Below are 26735 nucleotides of genomic sequence, written 5' to 3'. Positions count from 1 at the left end.
AATCCCGATTTCTCTGTACCCTCTTACAGTTGTCTGCTTTAAATGTTGATCGAATTAATGTTTACCTATTGCTGTGGTCCCAGTCTTATTACTTGTTGTGTTAACTCTCGGGTTTCCAGATCCCAATCACAGTTTGGCTAACGTCCCCTTGCAATTTGCTATTGATTCTGCATTCATCTCCCAAACACAGTCACTACACTTCACTGTAAATCCTGCGATGCAAGTTCAGACATCCGCCCTACGTGAAAGGCGTTATATCCAATGCAATTATTATCATGTGCATGAGGAAAAATAGGTGAGACGTCCTGATAACAATAATAATAATAACAATGCTTGCATTTGATAAAGCACCTTATCACGCCTTCGAGACATTTGATCGTTAGTGTATGAGATGCTGAGCTTTACCTGTAAACCCTCCAGCAATGCTACACGACTGACATCAATTGGTTCAAGTGCAGTTACGTTTCTAATGTTATGAGGCACCATCGTACCGTTTTGCAGGTTTTCCTCAGTGGATTTTCTCCTGAGAAAATGCTGCCTCTAGATGAGAAGTGTGTGTTTTGCACAAGGAACGCTAGTTAATCACCCCTTCTGGGACCGCTCCAGGTGATTGTTACAGAAAGATGGGACGTCCTTTTCACATTTATTTTTCCTATTTGTCCTCATCTGCTACAGGCAGAGCTCTCCAGCAGAGAGGGATAGTCTGTGGAGACCCTCTCAACCTCAGTGCATCTCGCTCACAAGCAACCCTCTTTCCGTGTGCTGTGGGAAGAACTTTTGACAGCGGGTGGCAGCTTAAGGAATTAAATTAAATTGTGGGTTAAATTTAAAAAAAAAAAAATTTTTAAAACGTCATCTGTGCTGCGAAAATGTTTTTCTGTTCCACCCCACCCCACCACCACCACCCCCTATACTCACTTGCTTGTTTTATGCAGAATTATAATAAAAATAATTCTTGCATTTGATATGGTGCCTTAGAATTGTGAGGATGTTTTAAAGTGCTTCACAGGATTTTACTGTAAAGAGTAGTGACTGTATGTTTTGTAGGAGAACGTGGCAGCCAATCTGCACTCCGCAGTGAGCCATGAAGTGAATAATCATTTTTAATTGGGGGCCCAAAGAGTGAAATCTCCAACAATGCAGCACACCCTCAACACTGCACTGGTCAGCCTAGGCTATGTGGAGTTCAGAGTCCCAACATGGGCCTTGAACCCACAATCTTCTGACTTACGAGGTGAGAGTTGCTGCCAACTGAGCCAGGCTGAAAAGCACTCTTCCCTTCTGCACATCAGAGGACCAATTCACTCAGCGTGTTGGTCTGAATAACATCTCTAAACGCAAGTGCCCCCATTGGGACTCGGATTTAAAAACACAGAGCCCATGCCTTTTTATTTCGTTTAATTAAAACAAATACTTTTTGCTCCAAGGGACACTTGCTTGAACAATCGCGACTGTGCCTGCTTAATTGAGGGGCGGGTTGACTGGACTGGAACGGACAGGCAATTGTGAAGCAACCTCGTGTTTTGACGGCTCTCTCACACTGTAACCCTTCCAAACCCCAGCCCCCAGGGATGTCAGAAAGAGCATAGAAAGATGCAGACCCTAAAGCTTTGTACGTGAAGTCCTGATCATGAGAAGAGTTCACCATTGTAGGTCCTGAGTTCAGGTGGGTTTAATAATAATAATCATCACCATCATCCTTGCATTTATTATAGAGCCTTATCACATCGTCGAGACGTCTCAAAGCACTTCACAGAATATATTATAAAGTGAAATGACTGTATACTTCATGGGTGAAACTCAGCAGCCAATTGCACACAGCAGTGTCCCAAAAACAGTCATTAAGTGAGTGTCCAAATATTTTTTTGAAGGTTTGGTTATTCTACAGAATAAAAGCTGTATTCCTCCCTGATTTTTCCCCTTCTGAAATTTATATTAAATTCGCTGTGGGTAAACTGGTCCTTTATGTACTGTATTCCTCAAGATGCCTGGAACACATTTTAGTCACAGAGCCCTGCTATTCTAGTGCCACTTGCTGCACGCTACATTTGTTCTGCACGAGTGGTGATATTGACAGACGGAGCTTTCCTGGGAGCAGGGAGTGCTGTGAGAATGCTGCCAAGAGGCATCTATTGCTTCAAATGGGTATTGAGAAGTCACTTGGAGGAGCAGGTTTCTATTGATGCTGATTTGCATTCTCTAGCCGAGCCAGGTGCCAGATCGCTCAATGGCTGATGATGCAACTCTGCCCATAGAGATCTCAAATAAACAACCATAGCAGGTGACATTTACTTAATGCGTTCCAAAAAAAAACCACTAGTAAGGGCAGCTCCGCTCTGAGCTCAACGTGCTGTGTGACTCCTGAACTAACTTGCCAACTTGGGAGAAGTAAAGAGTGATTGGAGAGAATGAAATGAGGCAAACTTTAAATCCTCTGAACCGCTGTGTTTAATAGAAGCTTCTTTCGGTGAGTAAGGGACTATTATGTTGAAGCAGGGGCAGTTGTAGACTTGCACTTGTAGACTGCAAATCAGTAACCTTTTGATCCATCAGAAGGAGCTCTCTGGAGAAAAGCTCTTCAATGCTGATACTCACCTGCCTTACGCTTTATTATCAAGCACTCTGGGACGCCCGAGGGACGCTATATAAATGCAGGTTGTTGTTATTTATTGATGCTTTGTTTCCTGTCAGTGGATATTTCTGCTGGAACAGAGACCAGGTTTTTATTTGAATATGTCCAAGCAATGATGTTTCACAAATGTGCCCAGTGATGTGAATAGATGCTGCTCCGCAAAATTCTTAATCGCGGAACTAAAGCAAAATACAGAAGCTTGTTCCCGTTGCCGTGCTGGCCAACAATCTCCCAAATAAAATTGGTCATTCAGTTCATGGCCGTTTGCGGGATATTGCTGTATGCAAATTGATCACTGTGTTCGCCTGCAAAATACAGTCACCAGACTTTACAATATATCTTGTGAAGCACTTTGAGGCAATCTTCTGAAGTGAAAGGCGCTATATCAAATATAAGAATTATTATTACTATTCAGAGGTACCTTCCTGATGTTGGATTGGTATTGGAAAAGAAACATATAAGGATACCGGAACAGAACATGTCTGTGGGATTGGAGTAGAGAGGATCTGCAGTGGAGGAGGCAGCAACAGCATAGATTCAGTATAACACAATTTCTGTTTACATAACACCTTTAACATCCAGAGGAAGTCTCAAAATGCTGGATGGGCCCAAACTGGGGGTGGGAACTGAAGGGGGGATACATGACCGAAGTCGCTGTCAGAGATATGATTTTATATATACTTTGAATGAGGTGAGGGAGGGAGCGAGTTGGAGGGATTACCGGATAGATTTCCAGAGAATATGGTTTATGGTGGGGTGGATAGGGCAGGAACATGTACCAATTTGTTCAAGTGGCCGAATGGCCTCCTCCAGTGCTGTGATCAGTATGAACCTATGATCCATTGTAAGTTTCTCATTGTTTCTGAGAGTTTGTCTCCAAGCCCTTTGCAGTATTTACTGTCATGTGTAGCAACTTTTATTTTCCAGCCAAACACGACACCTGTTTTGCATAGCGAAAGCCCCATAGCAGTCGCGAGACAAATAACCCGTCAAACTGGTTAATGGCAGCCCAGAACACTGGGAGGAAACTCCTTTCTCTTTTTCGATGGGATTAATCGCCAAAATAACAATTAGATGGGACATCAGTTTAATAGTGTTGCAATGAAAGTTCCATAGTCTTTCCAGTTTATCCCTTTCCCTCCAGTAGTTACCCCAACGCACGCTCTGGGAAGCCTGAGCCTTGGCTCTTGCCAACCTCCGCCTAATCCTTTCTGCTATGAGGTAAGCAGGTGCAGCCCTCCAGGGAGAGAGAACGCATTTCATTCTCCAACAATCTATCTCAGGGATTGCCACGCGTAGGTGGGATTCATGTAAATCTCAGCTTGGTTTGGATACTCAACCATGGTGTTGGGTTTCTGCATGTTTCAGACACCTGGCTGACCAACACGAAAATCCCCTTTAATGTTCCTCTGTTTCCTTGTACATAGAATGAGACTATAAATAGGAATGAAAATTAAACCAGGAAAGAAATTGAGAACCTCCTGCAGTCCAGATCCACGAGGAGAAGTATTGATACGTTTTAACATGACAGGGTGTGGAAACACGAGAGCGTGCCGAGCTAAACTCTGAATCTTCAGAGCTTGTTGAAACAGTTTAAATGAGCTGAGACTCGGAGCAGCGAGTAGAACCACATTCTGCAAGGCGTGGTTAATTAAATTACAAAGATTCACAAAAAATATGCAGCATGGAAACAAGCCACCGAGCTCAACCAGTCTGTGAGGATGTTTATGCTAAACGCAAATTTTCACACATTCCTTACTCCATTCCATATCCGCCTATGCCCGTCTCTCTCATGTGAAGGTCTGGCTTCCTCTTGAATACATTTAGTGCTTTGTGATGCTACCCGGTGTCAGGGGGCTGTATAAATTCAAGTTGTTGTTGTTGTCTCCCGCCCGACCCTCCCTACCATCGTTGGCCGGGCTTTCAGCCACTCTGCCCCCACACTCTGGAACTCCATCCCACGGTCCCTTCGCCTCGCGTCCTCCCTCGCCTCCTTCAAGGCCGGTCTCAAGACCCTTCTCTTCGATCGTGCTTTTGGTCGCCCTTCCACCTCTCTGCCTTCCCTCACTCCTACCCCACCCCTCCCCCATGCTCGGGCCCCGACACCTGACTGTTCAGCGCTTTGGGACATCCCCCCGACTTGAAAGGCGCTCTATAAATGTAATTTTGTTGTTGAATCTGCATTATCTGAATCAACCACCGCTTTAGACAGTGACATCCACAATCTCACTACCCTCTGCATGAAGCAATTCCTCCTAAATTCTCTTCTGGATTCCCTAGTGGCTATGTTATATTTGTGTCCCCTAGTTACAAACTCCCCAACCAGTGGAAACTATTCATTACTAAAAACAGTCTATTTGTGTTAATGGGGTCACCAGTGCTTGTCTGAGTGAAGTACTGAAGCTTTGTTTTCATGTCAAAATGGCAGCGAGTTGCAATACTGCTCCTTGTGGAGGGGAGGAAAGAAAGAAAATGTAACGAGCGCTAAGTGACAGTCAGGTATGAGAGGTTTAGGCTTTCTGTAGGTGCAAAGTGAAGGTAGAATAATGACCAACCGGACATAGGTTACACTGTAAGTAGTCTGACATTAAAGTCTCCTGAGCTGCAGTCACAGTTTCCGATCTCCGCTAGATTTAGTCTAGAGTATGGCAGGGGAGAGGCATGTTTTACAGTGCATCTACTGTGTTGCTCATCCCGTGCCTGTTTACAAACCCATCACAGACCTTTTTTTTTGTCGAGCCTTTGCTGAGCTTTTACTGAAGCGTGAAACTTAAAAGCCTCTTTCTGCGAGGAGGCAATCCTTTCGTAAATCCAGGAATATTTATAAAATATATCTCTTGGGCAGAAGTTATTTTCTCTGCTATTGTCACAAGACACCAAGCATTCACAGGAGACTCTCCCTCTTGGGTGCATTTGTCTCTGTTGGTTGTTTTAAGATGACTGTATACTGGTTTCTAACCCAATTGCACTTAGCAATTTTGCTACAAAATATACAGTCATTACGCTTTACAGTACATCCTGTGAAGGGCTTTGAGGTGTCGTGCCAACCTGAAAGGCGCTATATTAAATATAAGATTATTATTATTATTGCAAAGCCTGATCACAGTGCATGAAAAGGAGCCCAAAGTGAATGGCAGGATAATGAGAGATTCCCTTCAGGGACTTTTGATCTAATCTTTGCAGAAAACCCACTATACCTTCCTCTCATTACAGCCTTAAACTATTTCTTAAATGTGTCCAGCCTCCTCGCCTCAACTGCCCTTCTTGGTAATCTCCTCTAGCTGTGAATTTTGCAGTTAAGCCTTTATTGTAAAAGCAATGGTGATGTGCAAAGCAAGCATTGGAGCTAACCTCTTGTCCTCTTCACTTAGGGACCAAGGGGAGCAGCACGTTGTGTGTACAAACCATTTACCACGCTGACTCAGAATGTGCAGATTTCAGCAGTTTAGACTGCTTCTCTGGAAGAACTATCTCTTGCAGGTAATTCTATACAGTTCATGCAGCCGTATTACCAGCCAAGGCGTGTGTCAGTGGGGAGAAAATTAGAAAATATTTTTAAAAAGTGACGGAACAAACGCGAGTGCTCATTTTTTCTAATCTTTTATTACCTTTTCATGTCTTGCAGAAACGCCAGGTTTTGATCAGCATCATTGAAATCGGACTTCCACTTCTATTTGCCTCCATCCTTATTGGTCTGAGACAGCAGGTTGTCAGCGAGGAGCATCCCTTTCCCACTGTGTATCCCAGTTTTTTCATTGATAAACTTCCAAACATTCGCCATTCCTATAAAGCTAAATGGAGCTTTGTCTACGTCCCATCCAATGTGTCTGCAGTCCATCACATTGCAAAGAAGGTGGAAACTGTTCTCGCACCCAAAATTAAAGGCAAGTCTTCAGCTCAGGATTTTGTACATTGTAATCTGCTTTTTGTTTTCAGAACAAATCTGGGGAAACACTACTTCAGTGAGCGAGTAGTAAGCGTATGGAACAGGCTCCTTAGGGAGATGGTGGAAGCAGAAAGTGTTGATTCTTTCAAAAACAAATTAGATAGATTTCTTTTAGGAAACAATACCTCGGGAAGACAGTAGATAGTTTGGGATATGAAATGTGCAAGCGACTGCCAGGATGGTGGAAGGCGAACCAGATGGACCTTGTTCTTCTTTCGACTAGCAAATTCTTATGTTCTTATGCTTTTCTTTCTGAGACATTTATTGTGAACTAGCTGTACCTGTTGCAGCTTTGCTTGCAACCAAAGGATCCAATATGCAATGTAGATTGAACACAGACAGACATTTCATCTCTATCTATATTCATCTGGGAGGACTCCTGTAGGAGGAGTTTGTTCTTCAGTTTCATTTAATGGGCCTTCTCTCTCTTGTTCAGCATTTTTACTTATCCTTGAAAGGTTTGATATTCACTCAGGCATCTTTATAATGATAAATATTAATGTATAATTTATAATCACTGGGGCGTCTTCCCAACGTGAAAAGTGCTTTAAAAATTTAATTTTGTTGTTGCCGCGGTTTAGCTTAGTTTGCGTTCTTTATTTTGTTCCCGTCACGTGGCTACGTGCATACTCTGTCACGCAGGATGCCACAGCGTCACAGTCAGCCACCACAGCCACCAGGTGGCACTACAGGGGGTGAGTACATATATACGTGCTCTGTGACGCACGATGCCCCAGTGCTACTTTGGCACTCGGTAGCCACTGAGTGCAGCAAAAAACTGAAATAACCAATGTACAATAGGAGATATCTGAAAATAAAATATGCCCATGTCACTCCCAGATGCAAGGTCTTTCCGATGAGTTATAAATCATGTCTCTATGTCAATTGGTTATTGAGATCCTTCTTGAAACGCCACAGATGTTGTTTTATTTGTACAAATATAATAATAATAAAAGATGAGAGATAAAAGATGAATTGTATTTCCAGATGTATCTGTTTATAAGAAAGCATCAAGTGCTTACCAGCTGCTGAATTACCTCAACTGCATTGTTGACAATCTGATAATGTCCAGATAACTGCTCTGCAGATTTACAAACCCACACGGTGATCTGAAAGTGCAGTGTTGCATTGCACTGCACTTTACAATCTGAGTAATCTCCCCAATATCAGGTCCTCACTAAACTCTATGTGTGCAAATGTGCATTTTGTGTCACCTGCCACAGCTAGTAGCATTTTTACCTCTTCAGAACCTGAGACAAGATTCTTTGCTCCAAACACCTCTGTTTACCCAGCAGTAAGTAGGAACCCAGTTGTTAGTTGATTGGCGGATTGCTTCAAATACACAGTCATATCGTCTTAACATAGTGCGTGGTGAGAATCTGGAACTCACTGCTGGAAGCTGTGGGTAAGCAAATATCATTGTATTTACGAGAGAACTTGATGCATACATGAGGGAGAAAGGATTGGGAGGGGTGGAGATGAGCGTGGCATGGATTAGTTGATCTGAATTGCTTGTTTCCGTACAATGTTACTGTGTAACTATGATGCTATGATGATGTTAAAATGAAAGTATTCAAGAATGAGTGTCTGGACTAAAGCTGTGTTTTTTTTTGTCCTTTAGCCTTGGGCTTTGAAACGGAAGCTGAATTTAATACTTATATGAAAGCAGAAAATGTGTCATCGCTGCTTGTGCTGGCAGCTCTGGTGTTCGATCATGACTTCAAGGAGAAAGACGAACCTTTACCAAAGCAGGTACATGAGCCATGCTGGATGGAGGGTGTCAGTGCATCCTTTAACCCAAACCACATTCCACATTATTCACAGTGATGTGGCAGAGAGGTCACAGTGGCAAAGTTGAGGCTTGCCCTTTGCTACCACAGTCTGTAATTCTCTATAATTAGGCTCGCTGGTTGCCAAATTCAATTGGTGAAAATCAGTATCCATTGGGCTTTTGTGATCCTTCTACAAATTCAGGACAATTTGTTCCCATTGTTCACCATTTTTTCCCCACATATTTTTAATAATTTTACAACAACAACAAAATTATATTTGTATAGCGCCTTTCATGTCGGGAGGACGTCCCAAGGATGCTGGACAGAGAGAGTTACGGACCCGAGCTGAGGGTTGGGATGGGGGAGGGCAGGGGGGGAAGCAGGGAGATCGAAAGCACGGTCGAAGAGGAGGGTCTTGAGATGGGTCTTGGAGGGGCGAGGCGGAGGGACTGTGGGATGGAGTTCCAGAGGGTGGGGGCAGAGTGGCGTAAGGCCCGCCCACCAACAGTGGGGTAAACGAGGTGGGGGGTGTGAAGCAGGCCGGAGCCCACTGAGTGGAGGGAGCGAACAGGATGGTAGGAGTTTTTAGGAGGTCGCAGAGGTTGGGGGGACCAAGATCGTGGAGGGCTTTGAAGGTGAGGACCAGGATCCTGAACTGCATCCTCTGTGTGAGACAAAAAGAGACTACTTCTGTTGTGTATCTCAATAGGAAGTGCCCTGCGAGATGCTGCGTGATGCACAGAAAGTAACATCCATGGTGACCTTACGACCTGGAAATCACCCATTTTGTAGTGGCCAAGATTGCTAGAAATTCAGATTTCAAAAAATTAAACTTTAATAAATGTCAATGTTATCTGTCAAATTAAAAGTAAAAACTGACAGCCCTATTACTTATCTGTGGTTACCCCAGTCTCTAATGCTTCATAACGCAGCTTCTGTGCAAAGAAATAAATGTCGATTTAAATGAGTTTTGTACTTCAAAGACTTTATTTGATTGCAGAGACTGCTTACACTCAGCACTTTATTTCCCTATTGAAAGTGAAAAATGTGCATGAGGAAAATAGGCATCGCATCTGGACAAGAAAGATCCATTATTCCCAACCTCTTGCTCCCAGTTGTCTGTCAGTGGGAGTTTATAAAGGGATGTGGTGTGTTGAATAATGTGATTAAAGCCAGCATTTTCCTGGAAATTGGAAGCAGACTTGTCCAAGAATTTCTTTGTTGTAAGCCATATTCCCTTGATCCACGATTACAATGGTTCAGATTATACATTCACATCTCAGAGTATTGCATTACCCTCTGTAAAGCTGCGCTACCCAACATTACCATAGGGGTGCTCCCTATTAGAAATGGGCTTTAACTATCTCCTCCGCTCTCAGATGTTGCACTGTACTCAATTAGCTTAACTTTAAGTTCAATTAGTTTAAAATTCTGGCTGGTTTGGGTTACCGAGAAGATTAGCAGAGGCTGAGATGAGGGTCTCGTTTAAGAAGCCATTTTATTGCTGCAACAGGAAAACGGGATGGTGGGTGTTGTTGTTGTTGTATGAGATTTAGGCAATGCAGGTGGCACTTTAAGGGTTAAAATAATCCATAGTAGTAATTGCTGACACAATGAGTAATGAAATCCATTGCTGGTCATCACTGGGACATGTACTCCCTTTACTGTTGCTTTTGGTATATTTTACATGTGTTTTTATGCTTAGTTTGGCAGCTTTACGACTTAAATCTCACATGTAAACTGAATGCAGACACTACAGGATTGAACCTTCAGTTTAAGGCCTGGAAATGACTTGCTGAATGCTGACACTGGGTCACAAGCAGCAGAATAAGATATAATGGACTCAGGTTCAGGGCTAAGTCACGAAGCACATTGGGAGATGATGGTCTGTGCTCCAGTGTGATCCCAGTTTAAATACAGCCCCAGGAAATGAGATGCAGGTTCCATTCCAAGGGAAATGAACTTGGTTCAGATCATCTTCATCTGTCCCCTGTACCTGTGCCTGCAGTGCAGGCAATGAGTGTCTGGAGTTAGTGTTAATAGGATATTCTTGCTCTGAGAGCATCACGGGAGGAGAGCACAAGAGATATAGCACAAGAGATATGTATTTGGTGCCTGTGTGTGATTGTGTGGTTGAAGCACATTCAACAGCAGCTTATAATAAAAATAATAATAATCCTTGCATTTGATATAGCGCTTTTCACGTCTTCTAGATGTCCCAAAGCGCTTCACAGAATAAGGTTTCGCCCTGTGGGAATCAAACCCAGCTCTCTTGCTTGCAAGGCGAGTGCTCTAACCACTGAGCTACAGGACTCCACTGTATTTGTATGGTGCTTTTTATCCATTTGTAGATCTCCAAGTGTTTTAAAGGGTCTGCACGGGACAATGAGGAAAGTGGGGAAAAAGAAGGGGAGGGAGTCAAAGAGTTAAGAATTTTGAAAATGGGGTGTGAGGTGGAGAGATTTTGGGAGGGAGTTTCAGAGAAAGGAGTGGGGAGGGAGCACAGTGTTTGAAAGCTCAGCTGTGACATTTATTGATAAATGCCATAAAGGTTTGTAGAAGAGTCTAATAGCATCTCTTGCTGGAATTGGAAGAGCATTGGGGCGACCATTGTAATCACCGCTCCAATGGGATCTTCTCCCATTTCCAGAGTTCTCACAGCTCGGAGTGACGTCCGGATGATGATTGCTGGCAGGAGACACTGTTTAGAACTCGGTATTGCTGTTAGCAAATTCACTGGAAATCAAACTTAAACTTGGTCTTAATTTTTTGGAAGTTGGTTTCCAACATTGAGCAAAATTAGCTTCCAAAGTAAGACAGAATATGTTTCGAAAACTGTGCTCATTCATGCCTTTTAAGGGTAGTGGCCCTTGGCAGTAGTTTTAAGCCAATAAACAGAGGACTTTGACCAGCCTGATTGCTATGTACCTGCCATAATTCATTCTTCTCTTCAGTGCCAATCGGTTGCTGTCAAGCCTCACACGAAAATAATAGCTGCTCGGGAAGAGAACACAATTTGACCGCTGAAAGTGAAACTGTACCTAAGGAATTAAATGTCTTTGAGAGAAAAAAATTAGGGAGTAAAATGCAATGGACCAAATTGCTTACTCCCCAGCACATGTCAGAGCTCTGAAATGAGACCAAGTTTATTATATCTCCATCTGGGAAGAATTCTTCTCAGCCAGTGGGATGGAGAAAGTAATTGACTGTTGCAATCAATTACATGAGTTAAAAATGTGTTCTTTGTGAAACATTACCTTCAGACTGCATTTCTTTCACTCCTAGCCTTTGAATGTCATTGAAATCCAATGATGCAGTGGATGTGTTTCTTGTAGAAGAAAGAGATCAAGTCTTTAGAACTGAAAGAAACAAGATTATATTGAAACAGAGACATCCCACACAGGTCTTGTCTTTATAGCTCAGCGCTGACTCGTGCTGGTACACAGTACCATGGGCTCTGGATGTTCTGTTATACTATAGCCAATTTTCATAAGGTACATGGTGTTAGGAGGCACCACAGCTGAGTCCAATATTCACGTACTTTGCATTGGGTGGGGTGGGGGAGGATGAATACCATTGGGTGGTTAACAGGTTTCCCCTCCGCCTCCTGTTACCCTCCCTTCCTAGTCTAGTGTCACGGAAGGCAATTATGGCACCCTGGCTGAGATTGGCTGACTTACCCAGATTGGGATTTGAATTTACAGTCTTGCGGCGTGAATGTCTAACAGTTACGTAGACTGGAGGGGTTCTGTCCTTGGGTACTGTGCTTCATTACTGGAGTGAACAGTTATTTTAAAGCGAGAGATCATGCACAGAGATGGCCTTGGATCTGTGACCCATCTCAACACGTGAGCTCGAATCATTGACCACAAAATACAGACAGCACACTTTACAGTAAAATCCTGTGAAGCACTCTGATACGTTTCAATGACATGAAAAGGCGCTATGTCAGCTGCAAAGATTATTATTTTAACAGTGAAACGTGTAGCTCTTCAAATGCATAAAATCTGATCCAAGAATAAATGTCTTGAACGGTTCACCTTTCTCAGCACTTCTATCATGAAATACTCCCTGGATTATTTTACTGGAAAATCAATCCTGCATCCGACCCAAGTGTAGTTGTGTTACTATAAATGTGCTGTAGCCGATATCTCTCCTTCAAACTCATTCGTCTCCCCAAAAAAGAAATTAAATTGTGTCAACCTGGCTCATTTGAAAGCACCCTTGCCTCTGCGTCTGAAGGTTATCAGTTCAAGCCCCAACATCTCATTGGTGTTTGCAGAACTTTGCTGGTTCCAGTTCATTGATACCATAAAACTTGCTTGTTTTCTGATTGATTTCATTCAGTGAATGCTTCGACATGTTTCTTTATGTGAAATAAAGGTGAGTTGCTGCATGGAAATTTACAGCACGGAAGAAGGCCATTTGACCCATCATGTCTATGCTGGCCCTTTTAAAGAGAAATTTTTTCAGTGCCATTTACCTGCCATTTCCCCGTACCTCAGTAGCTTTTTCATTTTTTTAAGATATCTGACTATTGCGGAGGTTAACTGAAAGGGTTGGCGGTTTTGTTCAGTTAGTAACCGATGACTTTTTTGCAGGTGAAATACCACCTGAGGTTTAAGTACCTTCCTCGCAATGCACCGTCCACGCAACAGAGCCAGTTTAACCCAAACCGAGACACGGGCTGGCGCACACAGTTCCTTTTCCCGTTTCTCCCATTGCCTGGGCCCCGGGAGCCGTACTTCAAGGATGGGGGAACTCCAGGTGAGTGAATGCAGCCCACTGAATAGAGCCTCATTGCCCACACAGGTTTGATTCCGGCTGTGAGCTAACAATCTAAATGTGGGGCAGTTTTGATGGTGTGGTGGATAGAGCTGTGGTTTAACGATCGAATCCCAGTCTGTGGCGTCAATTAATATCCGGAATTAATAATAATAATTCTTGTGTTTTACAATAGTGCCTTAACACAGCGGTGAGACATCTCAAAGCCGTTCACAGAATATATCGTAAAGCGTTGGGACTACATATGTTGTGAGGGAAAAGCAGTAGCCAATTGCGCACAAACAGTTTTGGATTGAGTGAATTTTTTTTGAGGGACTATTACGCCTGGAAAGCGATCTGCCAATCGACTCAACACAACAAAATTACATTTGCATAGTGCCTTTCACGTTGGGAGGACGTCCCAAGGTGCTGGACAATCAGTGTTTTGGACCCGAGCTGGGGATTGGGATTGGAGAGGGTGGGGGGTAGCAGTGACTGAAGGTACGGTAGAAGAGGAGGGTCTTGAGACAGGTCTTAAAGGATACAAGGGAAGGGGCGAGGCGGAGGGACTGCGAGATGGAGTTCCAGAGGGTGGGGACAGCGTGGCTGAAGACCCACCCGCCAATGGTGGGGGACGTAAAGCAAGCCGGAGCCCGCTGAGTGGAGGGAGCGAGCAGGTGTAGGGGGTTAGCAGGTCGCAGAAGTAAGAGGCAGCAAGGCCATGGAGGGCTTCGAAGGTGAGGACCAGGATCTTGAACTGTATCCTCTGTGTGATGGGAAGCCAGTGGAGTCAGTCAAGAATGGGGGTGATAAGGTTATGGAGCCTGGTGCAGGAGAGGATATGGGCTGCAGAGTTCTGGATGATCTGCAACCTATGGAGAGAGTAGTTGGGGAGGCCGACAAGCAGGGAGTTTGCGTAGTCGAGCCCCGATGTAATGAATGCGTGTATGAGAGTCTCGGCAGCTTGTAGTGTGAGACAGTGGCAGAGCCGGATGATACTGCGGAGGTGGGGGAAGACAAAGTGGGTCATCGCACGGATGTGGGGTAGAAAGGACAGTTGAGGGTCAAACGAGACACCAAGGTTCTGGACTGGCTCAGTGACTTATCAGTCGTGTTCCTACTTCCTGCTAGGTAAACAGAGGTGTATGGAGTAAGGAAACTTGCCTAAGGTTTCGCCCCACCCGGGAATCGAACCGGGGCCTCTTGCTTGCGAGGCGATCATGCTAACCACCACGCTACAGAACTCCCCGGGAATTGCACGGGGAAAGGTTAAATTGGGCCCTGCCTTCCCAGTGTCATGGAGGGGAAAGCCGGTCCTGGGTTCCTGCTCTTGGCCCCTCTTCACCATGCTTCACTGCTAGTAGGGTACGGTTGTGTAGCATGTGAGGAGAGGGTCTGGCTGGGCTGGGACGCCCTCTACAGTCGGCCAACACCCACTGCCAAGGTTTACACTCGATCTGGATCCTGAAGTGCATCCAGCAACCCTGAAATTGCCCCCAGCATGAGGAGGCCAGGGAGGAGGAGCAGAGGCACACAGCAGTGGGGAGACAATGAGAAAATAATTAGATTTTTAAACTAAACAACGCAAATGTGGTGTGAATCTCTCTTCTGAGGATTCTGCCACGCTTCCGCTTTGGCAATTGCACACAGGTCGCATTTGATTTTTAATGAGGTTCGCTGAACAACAGCGCCTCACGAAACAGCCGGGATTGGCTAAGGTGTGTTGACATAATTAGTGGGTTTTGAAAGCTAAATGCTGCTCAGTTTGAAGCACAATGTTATCTCCAGAGTGAAGCATTGTTTTTTGTTTCAAAACCGTCTTCAGATCTTTTCCATTTGCCTGATCTAAAAGCAACTGAAAGAAGCAGGTTAGCCTGATGGTCGCAATAATCCTGACTCATCTCAGCTGGCTTGTCTGGGTCTTTGTACTGGCTCAGGTTACACCTACAGTGATATTATATGAACGCACAACTCTGTGGGTTGTAATTCTGACATGCGCTTGTAATTTACACATGTTCAATCGATAAGCCCCATTTCACCACCTCACCTTCACAACCGTTATTACTTATTTTAAATGTGCAAAAGTGCCACAAACAGGTCTGCCTGCGGGTGCACCATTTCCATACGTTTGATTTCTTTCTTGTTCATTTTGAGCCTAGGTACACACGTGCTCCTCGATCCAGACACCAAATTGTATTAAAAAAAAATCCAAAACCCCAGCTCGGGTCCAAATCTCTGATTGTCCAGGTTCTGGCCTCCTGTTTGTCACTCGTCCCCTCCGCTCCACCATCGGTGGCTGTGCCTTCAGCCACTACGCCTCGAAACTCTGGAACTCATTCCCTCAATCCCTCCGCCTTGCCCCCACTTTCAAATTCCATCTAAAGACCTTTTTTGATCCTGCTTATGGTCACCTCCCCCTCCCTCTTCCAGCTGGCTCAGTGTCCGAACCCGCCACGATCAAGCGCTCTAGGACACTACCCCGCATAATGGGTGCTATATAAATGCAAGATGTTGTTGTCATTGTAGGCTGGAGCCCTCCCTCCCTGTAGCCGCTTCTTGTGTTGCTTGTCTGTTCCCTTCCATAGGCAAATCTTCACATCCTTTCTGATTCCTTTCTCTGGGTCCACTATTTTTAATATATATATATTATATATATTTATCCCGTGATAAAACAAATCTCGCTATTTAACGCAACATCACATCGATTCAAAGTCTCCAGTTGCTTCTCACAGTGAGTTATTAAGCTAATGGACATGTTGCTGTGTTTTGGTTTGTTTAGGTTACTACCGCGAGGGGTTCCTGACACTGCAACACGTGGTGGACAGGGCCATTATCAAGTATCACGCCAACTCCACCAGCCAGCGAAAGCTCGACAGTATTACAGTGAAGTTGCTACGGTTCCCATACCCACCGTATACCCGGGACCTGTTCATTGTGGTCATCCAGAAACAGCTCTCGCTCATGGTCCTGTTGAGCTTCTGCTACACCGCACTCAACATTGCTCGAGCAATTGTGATGGAAAAAGAAAAGAAGCTGAAGGTGAGATGCCCTTGAATGAATAAATCCTTGCACTTGATACAGCGCCTTATCATGGCTGTGGAGTGACTGTAGTTTGGGTGAACGCAGCAGTCCATGTACAATTTACGAACCGTAAAATCCAACAGTCTGACAGCAGGTGAATAACCAACAATCTGGGGGATTGTTAGCCAGAACACCGGGAGAAACTCCCCCTCTTTTCAAATAGTGCCATGCGATCTTTAACATAAGCTTTAATTGGCGGACGGGCCCTTGAATTAATGTCTCAACCAAAGCAAAGCACCACTGGCAACGTAGTGCTTTTATTATTACAGTAATATTATTTGTGTTATTATTATTAACTACATTGGAATATCAGCCTTGATTGGGAGGTCAAAGGAGAGTGAACCAGAGGCAAAAGTGCCACCATTGTGTCTGCAGAACCTCCCGCAAGTCAGTGTCATCACAAGATCACCAAATTGGTTTGGGTGAAGAAGACCCTTCAGCCCATACAATCCCATCCTGTATTTTCCAGATTCCTTAATAAAATCATATAATAATAATCCTTGCATTTGATATAGCGTCTTGTCATGTCGTTGAGACGTCTCAAAGCGCTTCACAGAATATACGGTAAAGTGAATTGACTGTATATTTTGTCCCGTTCCCCAGTATCCTGTGTGAAATTGACCTGTTTTAGACCACCCGTGCCACTTTACCTGGACTTGGTTTTGCTGTGAGTTTAGGACTCACTGTCCCAGTTAGAGCCGGGATACTGATGTTGCGTTTCCCTTTATATTTCCTCAGGAGTACATGAAAATTATGGGACTCAGCAGCTGGCTTCATTGGCTCGCCTGGTTTGTCAAGTTTTTCGTACTCCTCCTCATTTCAGTATTTTGTATGACTCTGATGTTTTGCGTGAAGGTATGTATGTTTAAAAGGATCATTGAGGTGTGTTTTTTTTAATGCTATGATGATACTCTTTACAGCGTTGTGTGTAGTTTGGCAGTTTTCAGAGGTAGGAAGACTGCTGGATGGAGGGGAGGAATTGTACCAAACAAAGATAAAGTTCCAAGATAAATCTCTGACTGAGATCCAACATGCAACAAATGTGCCGCCATCACCTGCCATTACCATCCTTTCCATAGTAAAACATCAACAACAATGGGAAGTTTCTGTACAGTGACTCTTGTGATCTTATTCCAGCCTAATTTGCGGTATTTCTAAACGGGATTCCTGAATAAGATTACACCAACTGGAAGTACATCATGCTGACCTACAACTTTTGGAAACTTTTCTCTGATGTGACCAATGAATGGAAATGCTAACTGGATTCCTCATCCAGGAAATCTTTCACGAGAACCCAAATTGGAATCAATTTTTTAAAAAAAACTATGGGTTCTCCAATGGCCCATGAGAGTATTGCTGGATTTCAGTCAATAAATATTGACTGCCATGGTAGATACTATAATGTCTCCCCCTCACCCTGGACCTCCTTATTGCACAGTAAGTCCAAAACCCTGACTGTGCAGCAACTCGGGACGTCCTCCCGACATAAAAGGCAATATACAAATGTAATTTGTAGTTGTTGTTCCGTAAGCATTGGAGGATGAAGGTATCAGCTGCAAAGTGTCCCTCTCGATTTCTCCGTTCGATTTCTCCCCCAAGTGGGTTTTCTGTTTAATTCAGCTCTTTGTACTGTGTAAAGGCCATTGTGTGGTGTGCAGATAATCACATGAGGCTGAAAGAACGTAATGTTTTATTTAACTGCAAGGTCACTAAGCACGCAACAGTGAATGTTGAATGAAGCCTGATCCAAAGCTTAACAGGAAATAGAAAGAACATACCTTCGCAGTGGGAGGGACGCCATTCTGTTATAGATATTCCCTGAACTTGAAAGTTAATCAAGCACAAGCTCCAGAATAATCATCCATTCAACCGATTGGCCTCAGGAGCAAGGAAATGTCTCCTGCATTTATTTCATTTAATTCTGCAACCATCCCAAGTAGATACTTGTTCAGTTCTTTATTAGGAACGATAGCTGTCAATGATTCAGCTTATCCTCTTTTTATGCCTCCCTCGGCCCCTGCGTTCTCACTTCCCTCTTCTCACTCCCTCTGAGTCTTTAAGTCCCGCCTTAAAGCCTAACTCTTCGACTACATCTATGACCACCTCCCCTTCCCCCTGCTCAGTGCCTGATCCCGTCACTATAGAGTACTCTGAGACGTTATCCTATGTGAAGGGTGCTATATAAATGCGTGTTTGTTGTTAAATACTGTGCTTCAATATCCATTGGTTTCCCTAATCTTCTGTACGCAGTTGTTATAATGTGAATCATTCTCAATTTACAGAGGCTTGGAGGTGTTTCAGTGTTACCCCAGTGAGGGGAGAAAGGGGTAAAAGGGGAACGCAGATCAATGGTCCGTAGCCCACACCTGTTGAGTACTTATTGGCACGGTTCTCCCTGACCACGGGGGCCAACCTCTCCTCCCTCATCCAGATCCCCACCCTCCCCCTTGCCCCCCACATTCCACCAACAACTGTCCCTGCACATCGGCCTACAAAATGTCCGCTCCCTCTCCGACAAAATACTCACCATCCAAAACCTCATCGTCAACGAAAACATTGACATTCTCTCCCTCACAGAAACCTGGATAACTGCAGGTGACACCTTCCCCCTGATGGAGGCCACACCACCCGGCTACACCTTCCTTCATACCCCTCAACCTAACCGCTGTGGTGGCGGGGTGGCTCTCATCTCCCGGTCCCCGCTCTACCTACCCCTTACTCCTCTGGAACCTTCTTCCCCTCCTTTTGAGACGATGCTGGACTTCCTTGAATCCAAGGTCAAGGGGTTCCACTCAGCTGCCTCTGCCCTTCCATCTCCTACACACTCCCCATCTCCCCCTCCCACCCCAGCCCCTACCCGTCCCTCTCTCCACACCTTCGAACCTGGCTTCAACTCCTCTCTCACCATCACTTTAACCTGAATGAAACCGATCACCTGCTCCCTCGACCCCATCCCTACCCCTCTCCTTACCTCTCAGCTGCACCTCTTTGCCCTTTTACTCACAGACATCATAAACCTCTCCCTGTCCACTGGTCCTGTTCTCACCCCATTAAAAATGGCCATAATCACTCCTATCCTCAAAAAACCCTCCCTGGGCCCATCTGTGCTCTTGCTTCGCTCCTTCCTCTCCTGCCACTCCCTTCACAAACTCCTCCAATTGGGTTTCCGTGCCGCCCAGAGCACAGAAACAGCCCTGGTCAAAGTGACAAATGACATTCTATCCATCTGCGACCAGGGCTCCCTCTGCCTCCTCATCCTCCTTGACCTCTCTGCTGCCTTCAACACTGCTGCCACTCTATCCTCATCCACCACCTCTCCTCTTACCTCAACCTTCATGGCTCTGTGTTCCCCGCCTCGCCCCCTCCCTTACCTCCTTCAAGACCCATGTCAAGACCCTCCTCCTCACCCTGCTTCCCCCCCCACTGCCCTCCGCCCTCCCCAATCCCAACCCCCAGCTTGGGTCCGAAACTCTGACTGTCCAGCGCCTTGAGATGTCCTCCCGAGGTGAGAGGCGCTACACAAATGTAATTTTGTTGTGAAACACATTGTCTCAGGGACAGATGAGGAGACCTTTGATAGGGAGTCATTCCATGCTGCTTGCCTACTCTGCACAGCAGTGAGAGAGCCTGGTACATGCTTGTCCATCCCCTTGGCTGTTGTGTGAGTTGCCGGAACCCTAGAAGTCATAGAAACAAATGAAAAGAAATCCTTTCAAAAAGTCAGAGCCAAGGAAATAGATTTTTGTATTAAAGTCAGTGAACTTGAACTGAAAAAGGTTATAAGCGAAGGGATTTGGGATGCAGTTTATCAATGTGAGAATTGTTATTTTTATTAAGGCAGCTGTAACCCACTATTAATGTCATCTGTTTTGTTTGGCAGGTCAGCAAGCTGGGAGCAGTGCTGAATTACAGTGACCCGACCCTAGTATTCCTCTTTCTCATGGTCTTTGCGATCTCTACCATTTCCTTCAGCTTCATGGTCAGCGTGTTTTTCGTACGAGGTACGTACCCCTGCTGAGTTATTTGTCCGCTGAGTTATTTGCCTCCGCTTTGTTCTTGTTCCGTCTGGAGTTGCAGAGTGAAATGTATGGCAAAGCCAGAGGAGGCTGGAACATAGCAGCAGTGTAGCTCTTTGTTCGGATACCAGCCTCTTGAGCGTGTCAGCAAAGGACAAAGGGAGACAAATGTTTTCCAGGCCCTGGTTATCTCTGATCCGCCCAAGCACTTCATCCAGTGCAAATCAGTTACATGCAGGCTTCCACACTTCTCATTTCATTCGGTCAGTCTGCAGATAAGAGACTGATACGCTATTGCAACTACAGGGTAATGCAGTATCACTAGAGAAGTTCAGATGAAGAAGACCCTTTGGCCCAATTGATCTCATCTTTCCAGAATACCCACAGCAAAAAAATGTTTCTTAAATGAGTCCAGTGTCCTAGCTTCTAAAACCCTTCACAGTAACCTATTCCTGGTGTTGATTTCTCTCTTCTTAGATAAAATCAATGCTGTTGATGACTATCTTAAAATTGCCCTGCACAACGAATCAGTATCATCATGGTGAAACAGCCAAGCTTTGAGGCAGACAGACCACTGATTCTTTGTCCCCTAATCACTCGCAGGCGATAACTTTTGCCTTCAGTGAACGTTTAATTGCTCACACTGGATTCTGCCCATCAGCAGTACAGTTCGAAGTTCCCTCTTTCTGGATGTCCAGACTTCCTGACACTTTATAAATGTATTAAGTTTCCTTAGTTTATGGCCTCGATGATCATCATGCTTTTGTACATTTATTTATTCATCACCTCACTGCAACTGAAATGTCTGCTCATCATTATGTCACCACATGAATTCCAATGTCATCTGGAAGTCACCCTAAAGCAAAGCACATTCACTGGTGGATGGATACCTGGTCCAAACACATTGACGTGGATGTGATAACAGCCCCCACAATTACTAGCTATAGTGACTGATGCCTTCCTTACAGAGAGCTTTCTTGCTTTCTATCATGCAAGATGTAGAAACAAAAGTTAACCTTGGATCACTTTGACCCTCTGACCCCATTGGCGTCAACTGAATCCAGTCTCTCTGGTGACTGCTGTAAAGTAAAGGAGGAGCTTGGTGCATCCTGGAGCCATTCCATTGCTGTGGACTCTTGACTTTAAGAGTCAGGATAATAAGTACTTTGCTGCTGGTCTGAAGACAGGCGTTCCGAACACAGACTCCTTTCCTGAATGCATCACTCGGGTTTGCTGTGCAGTTGGAAAATTAGAACGAGAAGTAAAATGCTTGCTGTGGGTAAATCCATTGTCTGGGCTTGTATCTGATTTTCTCTCTCTCTCTCTTCCTCCTCCCCCCCCCCCCCCCATCCATCTTTATTACAAAATAAAAAGTCTGTTATCGCTAATCGTTTGAGAAATGACATTCTCCCACCATTTGCAGACGGCATACAATTGAGTTGAATGTAAAAATTATTTGTATACAGTTTGGGTAGAACTCCCAGCTTCCAGTGTCTGATCCATTCCACTTCGTGCAAATCGAATTTGAAATACAAATTTACATTTAAAGCAACGCCATTCACGTTGGGAGGACATGTCAAGACGCTTAACATTAGTGGCTTGGCACCCGAGGTGGGGGGCGGGTAGGGAGGATGCGATAATATGTGGGTAATGCATGGAGACGGCAACAGTACACATGGTTTCTGTACCTGGACCGCTGGTACTGACGTCATCCATGGTTAAGTGGAATTTCGCGAAAAAATACACAGTTACCACACTTCACAGCGAATTCTGTGAAGCACTTCGAGACATCCTCTTAACAACAGAACATAAGAAACGCTAGACGGAGAAAGGCCAAGGTCCATCTAGTTCACCTTCCTGGCGGTCACATGCACATATGTCCCAAACTATGCACTATATCCCGTAATGTTATTTTGTAAAAAGAAAACTATCTGTGTTTGAAAGAATCAACACTTCCTGCTTCAACCGTCTCCCGAGAGAGCCTGTTCCATAGATTCACTATTTGTTCACTGAAATAGTCTGCGTAGATTTGTTCTGAATTTACCCCCCTTTAATCGCAGGCCGTGTCCTCTGGTTCTACTATTTTGAACAAGTTGAAACAGTCTGTCATGATCTATATTGTCTTGCTCCTTTAGAATCTTACAGACAGCAGTCATGTCGCCTCTCAATCTTCTCGTTTCCAGCTTGAACCTGCCCAATTTACTTAGTCGCACCTCATAGTCCAATCCCTCCATTCCCTCAATCATTTTGATTGCCGCCGTCTATCTTCTCGATTTCTCCAATATCCTTTTTGTACTGCGGCGACCATAATTGTACACAGTACTCTTAAGCATGGTCTCACCAATGATTTATACCATGATGTGAACGATTTATACCAAGACTCTTGATGTGACAGATACTTTCAGCAGCAAGAATTTCTGACGAAAAATTCTGTCAAATGCAAGGATTATTATTGTTTTTATTAATAATAAATGTACCTATCAGTACATTTCCAGCACATGAGCTATTTGTATATCTCTTTGTTTCTCCCCGAATTTCAGCCAACGTGGCAGCTGCTGTGGGTGGAATCCTGTACTTCTTCTCCTACGTCCCCTATTACTTCATTGTGCCGCGATACACACTGATGACTCACGCCCAGAAAGTGGCGGTGTGCTTGATTTCAAACATCGGCATGGCGATGGGGACGCAACTCATTGGGATGTTTGAGGGCAAAGGTAAGAGCCAGCAACAGGACGGAGCATTAATAACCGCATTACAGATGCCCGCCTCTTTCCCCCCCCCGCCCCCCCACCCCACTCCTCGCCCTGCTTTACCTAAACCCCAGAACACACGAGCTCCTCATTGGTGAGTGAATCATAATGCACTTTAGCCACAGGTGGAACAAATCCTCGCCAACATCTTTGCTTTGGCTGGACGTGTATCTGACTCCCACATTATTGTTGCGATTATTATAGTTATTAATATTTTTATTATCATTATACTGCTTCTGATCACTATCCAGAGACTCCAGCAGGTAGGTTGAGCAAATGACGAGGATCACAGATGAATCATGGTCACTTGGTCAGGTATCAGAGGGTGCCCAGTGCTGTGGAACAGAACTCCAGCAGACTGAGGTGAAGGAGAAGGGGTGGGGATGAGGGGGAAACCCTTCCTCACATGGAGGGATGGCAAATCAGAGGACCAGACACTTCCAGAATGCTTTTAACCCCTTACTAAGTAGTTACACAAAACTGGGAAGTTGAAAATAGCTGAACTCTTGCGAGTGTTGGTGCAGGATATTATTGCATCCTGTGGCTTTCCGTAAAGTTTGCCCGAATTGTATTAAGGAAATGGATCTGTGTTAGTCACGAGCACATCCATATTTAGCTCTCGGGGGACCAATTGGATAATGGGACTGTGTATTAAAGGGATATTATGGTGATTTTGAATTGCAGAGCTTCGACCAGCTTATTGAAGAGCAGGAAGCAACCAGAAATCAATGTTAGAGCTTCTATTAAATATTTTCTTCATTATTTCATAATTTGGCTGCAACACTGATTGAATTTGGGAAATTAAGTCTTCAGAGATGCGTGTGGATTCTGAAAGAGCCCGCAGTGAAAAGAGTTCATTTATTATTAATGGACATTGTTCACGTTTGAACGGGTCAGGAACAAATTGCTTTTTCTCAACCAGGAAGCTGTGGAGACAACTTCACACAGCTCTGCTATTTTTTATTTTGTCAGTAATTGTTTAAATGGCGGCCTCTCAGGTGAGGATAGATTCAGAGAAGAAAGAGAAACCTACATAAAGAACAATATGGGCTATTTACTCAGAGGGTAATCAACAACTGCAACAGCTTGCCAGGCAAGAGACCAGACTCATTTTAAAAAGCAGCTTGATGCTATGATGGGAGGACGGTAGGGTGGGTGTTCTGCAAGGTTGATATCGAATGGGCCAAAGGGCTTTTCTTCATCCATCTTGTGATACTGTGATGTGCTGAGATCCCAGCCAGCAAATTGGGCTGCAACAGGTCCACCAGTGCCAGAAACTGAGATTGGGATTGAGATCAAACAGTGTGTCTTTTGCAGTATTTTGACCTTGTGGGGGAACAACATAAGATTATAAAAATATTTTTGAATTTGCGAAGGTTCCTGCTAGCCCAGGGCTCCTCATGTCTGCCTCTTCACTGTGTGTCTGCAGCGTGCTGCTTTGAGTAGGCGTGGGGGAGAAATCCACATAAACCTCAGGCTGCCTGCTAGACATAAAAAATATGGGATCTACTTCATAAACACCATGAGATCCACTTGGATTGTAAGGAATTGATTGTTGGCTTCTGGCAACACAATCTGACTGTCAAACACTGCTGTTAACACGTTCTGACTGTAGAGTACAACCCTGAGTCCCAATCAGTGGGAATCACATCCATTTCTGCCAATTATCACCCACAACGTGAGTTAATTGGGCAGAAATCACACAATACAGACAAGTGGCCGATTTCTTACATTCTGGAGTGATATCAGGTACATGAATTAATCTGAGCTTTTCCTTTTCTTTCACTCAGCATTTCAAGCCTTGTTTTCCCTCTCAGTCTTTTTATTCTTCCCGTTTGTAGTGCTTTCTCTTTGCCCAGTTTTTACGCTGTTTCGCTCTGAATTTAGTTTTTGATGGGTAGTAGTGTTGAACAAGCTGTCAGGAGTCTTACTTTGGGGAGCAAACTATTTTTTCTGCACAGTAACTACTTTTCAGCCTGTTATAGCATGGAATAGATAGAGTACAGTTTACTCCACTAACCCATGCTGTACCTGACCTGGCTGGATGGGGCAGAAATGAAGGAAAGCTCCTTCTACACTGCTCCATCCAACGTTCCCAGGTCAGGTGCAGGAGGAATAGATATTCGGTAAAGCATCCTTTGTTCTAACATCACCTTCAGCCATCACTATATTTAAGAGTGTTCAAACGGGATGAAAAGTTCCACAGGTTCATGGATATTTCCCTGTGTGTGGAATGGATTGCTAACTTTCTCCCTGGAGGGACATACTCTACTCATCTAATTCCGGGTATTATTAGGCTCAAGTTGGCAGGAGCCAAGGCTTGGGGACCCCAGAGTGTATTCAACCTAATGTATTTGTGATGGTTGTGGCTGAAGATTGCACGCACCATCATAACTGATATAGGAAAGCAATTCGTGCTCTGATCCACACCTTGCATTTAAGGTTGTGCTAGTGCATTTTATGAACAACTATAATTCATTCTGGTAGGGCAGATTTTATATTCTGACTGTCTGTGAATGGACTGATAAAGCACATTTGGTTATGCATGAAAGTCATTGACATTGTGTCACATGGCTTGGCAGAGTTTGGCTGTTAATAGTTTTCTGTTCATTTGAAGGTACTGGTATTCAGTGGAGAAACATCAATCAGCCATTTACTGTGGACGATACCTTCACCATGGCTCACGTGCTGGTGATGCTGCTCTTTGACTCGTTCCTGTATGGGCTGGTGACCTGGTATGTAGAGGCTGTCTTCCCTGGAGAGTACGGAGTGCCTCAGGCTTGGTACTTTTTCATATTGGTAAGATCCCTTTTCATTGTAAGGACTGATCCTTGATGAGGGAGTAGTATAACTTTGGTTGTTTTACCCGCCTTATCCAGTTTCTTTGCTTTTGGTTGTTTCAGCTCCTCTTGTCACTGTCTCCACATTTGTACTGTATCTCTTAAAACTTTAAATACAGTGTCAGGCATCGCTTTCTGCAGCACAGCCTTCAGACTCGCTGTTTAACACCAAAAATCAAGCCCACTGAAGTCAACTAAGTATCAGTATTACTGAGTTACTTCTTTTCAGATTTAGCTGAGATTGAAAAAACAATTTGAATCCAGTGTGAACAACAACAGCAGCATTTATATAGCACCGTTCATGTCGGAAGGATGTCCCAAGAGTTGAGCCTGTCAGTTTCGCTGAAAGCTTGAGCTTTTTGGGGTTGGAGTGGTGGGGGAAGAGAAATCTCTGAATGGGCTATTTGGGAGTCATTGAATGAGCTGTCTTTAACAAGATCAAGCTTGGTGATGATCACACCAATTCCACGGGTGAAACAGCTGGACAAGCAATCACTGCCCAGCTCGAGTATGAAGGGCGGTCTTTAGTGAGAGCTTCTCTTACGCTCAAGAAGAGTGGGAAGGAGGAAGAATTGGAGAAGATTGCAAAGGCAGATAGGACAAGATCACATTTGGTTCTGAACTGCACAGATGTGTAAATAGAATAGTGCAATGAAGTTGGTGAATAGGACCGTTCCTCACACTCCACTCATACAGGAGACTCCATGCTTTTTTTCATTGCTGCTGATTAAAGCTGTGGTGGAATAAACATTGTATTCAGCAGCTTCACATGCAACGCTCTTTAATCGTGACCCTTTGAGGGCATTTATCCCGGAATGCTTGAATCCCGCTGCTTGGGTTATTTGGTTTTCCTGCTGTCTGGTAAAATAAGGTCTGTTTTTTGCTGCTTCCCACAAAAGACCCTCCATTTGTTAGAAAAGGTTTTGATTTTGGA

General features: G+C 44.4%; 1 protein-coding gene across 1 annotated transcript in view; it reads left to right on the top strand.

Annotated features, from left to right (window-relative positions):
* Positions 1 to 26735, top strand: part of abca3b (ATP-binding cassette, sub-family A (ABC1), member 3b) — a 63746-nt gene that overhangs the window by 6164 nt on the left and 30847 nt on the right. The window contains 9 exon segments of the mRNA XM_007893811.2: positions 6004 to 6112; positions 6258 to 6516; positions 8200 to 8330; positions 12952 to 13117; positions 15894 to 16153; positions 16934 to 17050; positions 20076 to 20196; positions 22752 to 22925; positions 25579 to 25760. Coding sequence (XP_007892002.1) covers positions 6059 to 6112; positions 6258 to 6516; positions 8200 to 8330; positions 12952 to 13117; positions 15894 to 16153; positions 16934 to 17050; positions 20076 to 20196; positions 22752 to 22925; positions 25579 to 25760 — 1464 coding nt within the window. The 5' untranslated portion in view covers positions 6004 to 6058.

Source organism: Callorhinchus milii, unplaced genomic scaffold, assembly GCF_018977255.1.
Source record: "Callorhinchus milii isolate IMCB2004 unplaced genomic scaffold, IMCB_Cmil_1.0 Scaffold16, whole genome shotgun sequence".
NCBI classification, from domain to species: Eukaryota; Metazoa; Chordata; class Chondrichthyes; order Chimaeriformes; family Callorhinchidae; genus Callorhinchus; species Callorhinchus milii.
This window is presented reverse-complemented; position numbering and strand designations above follow the sequence as displayed.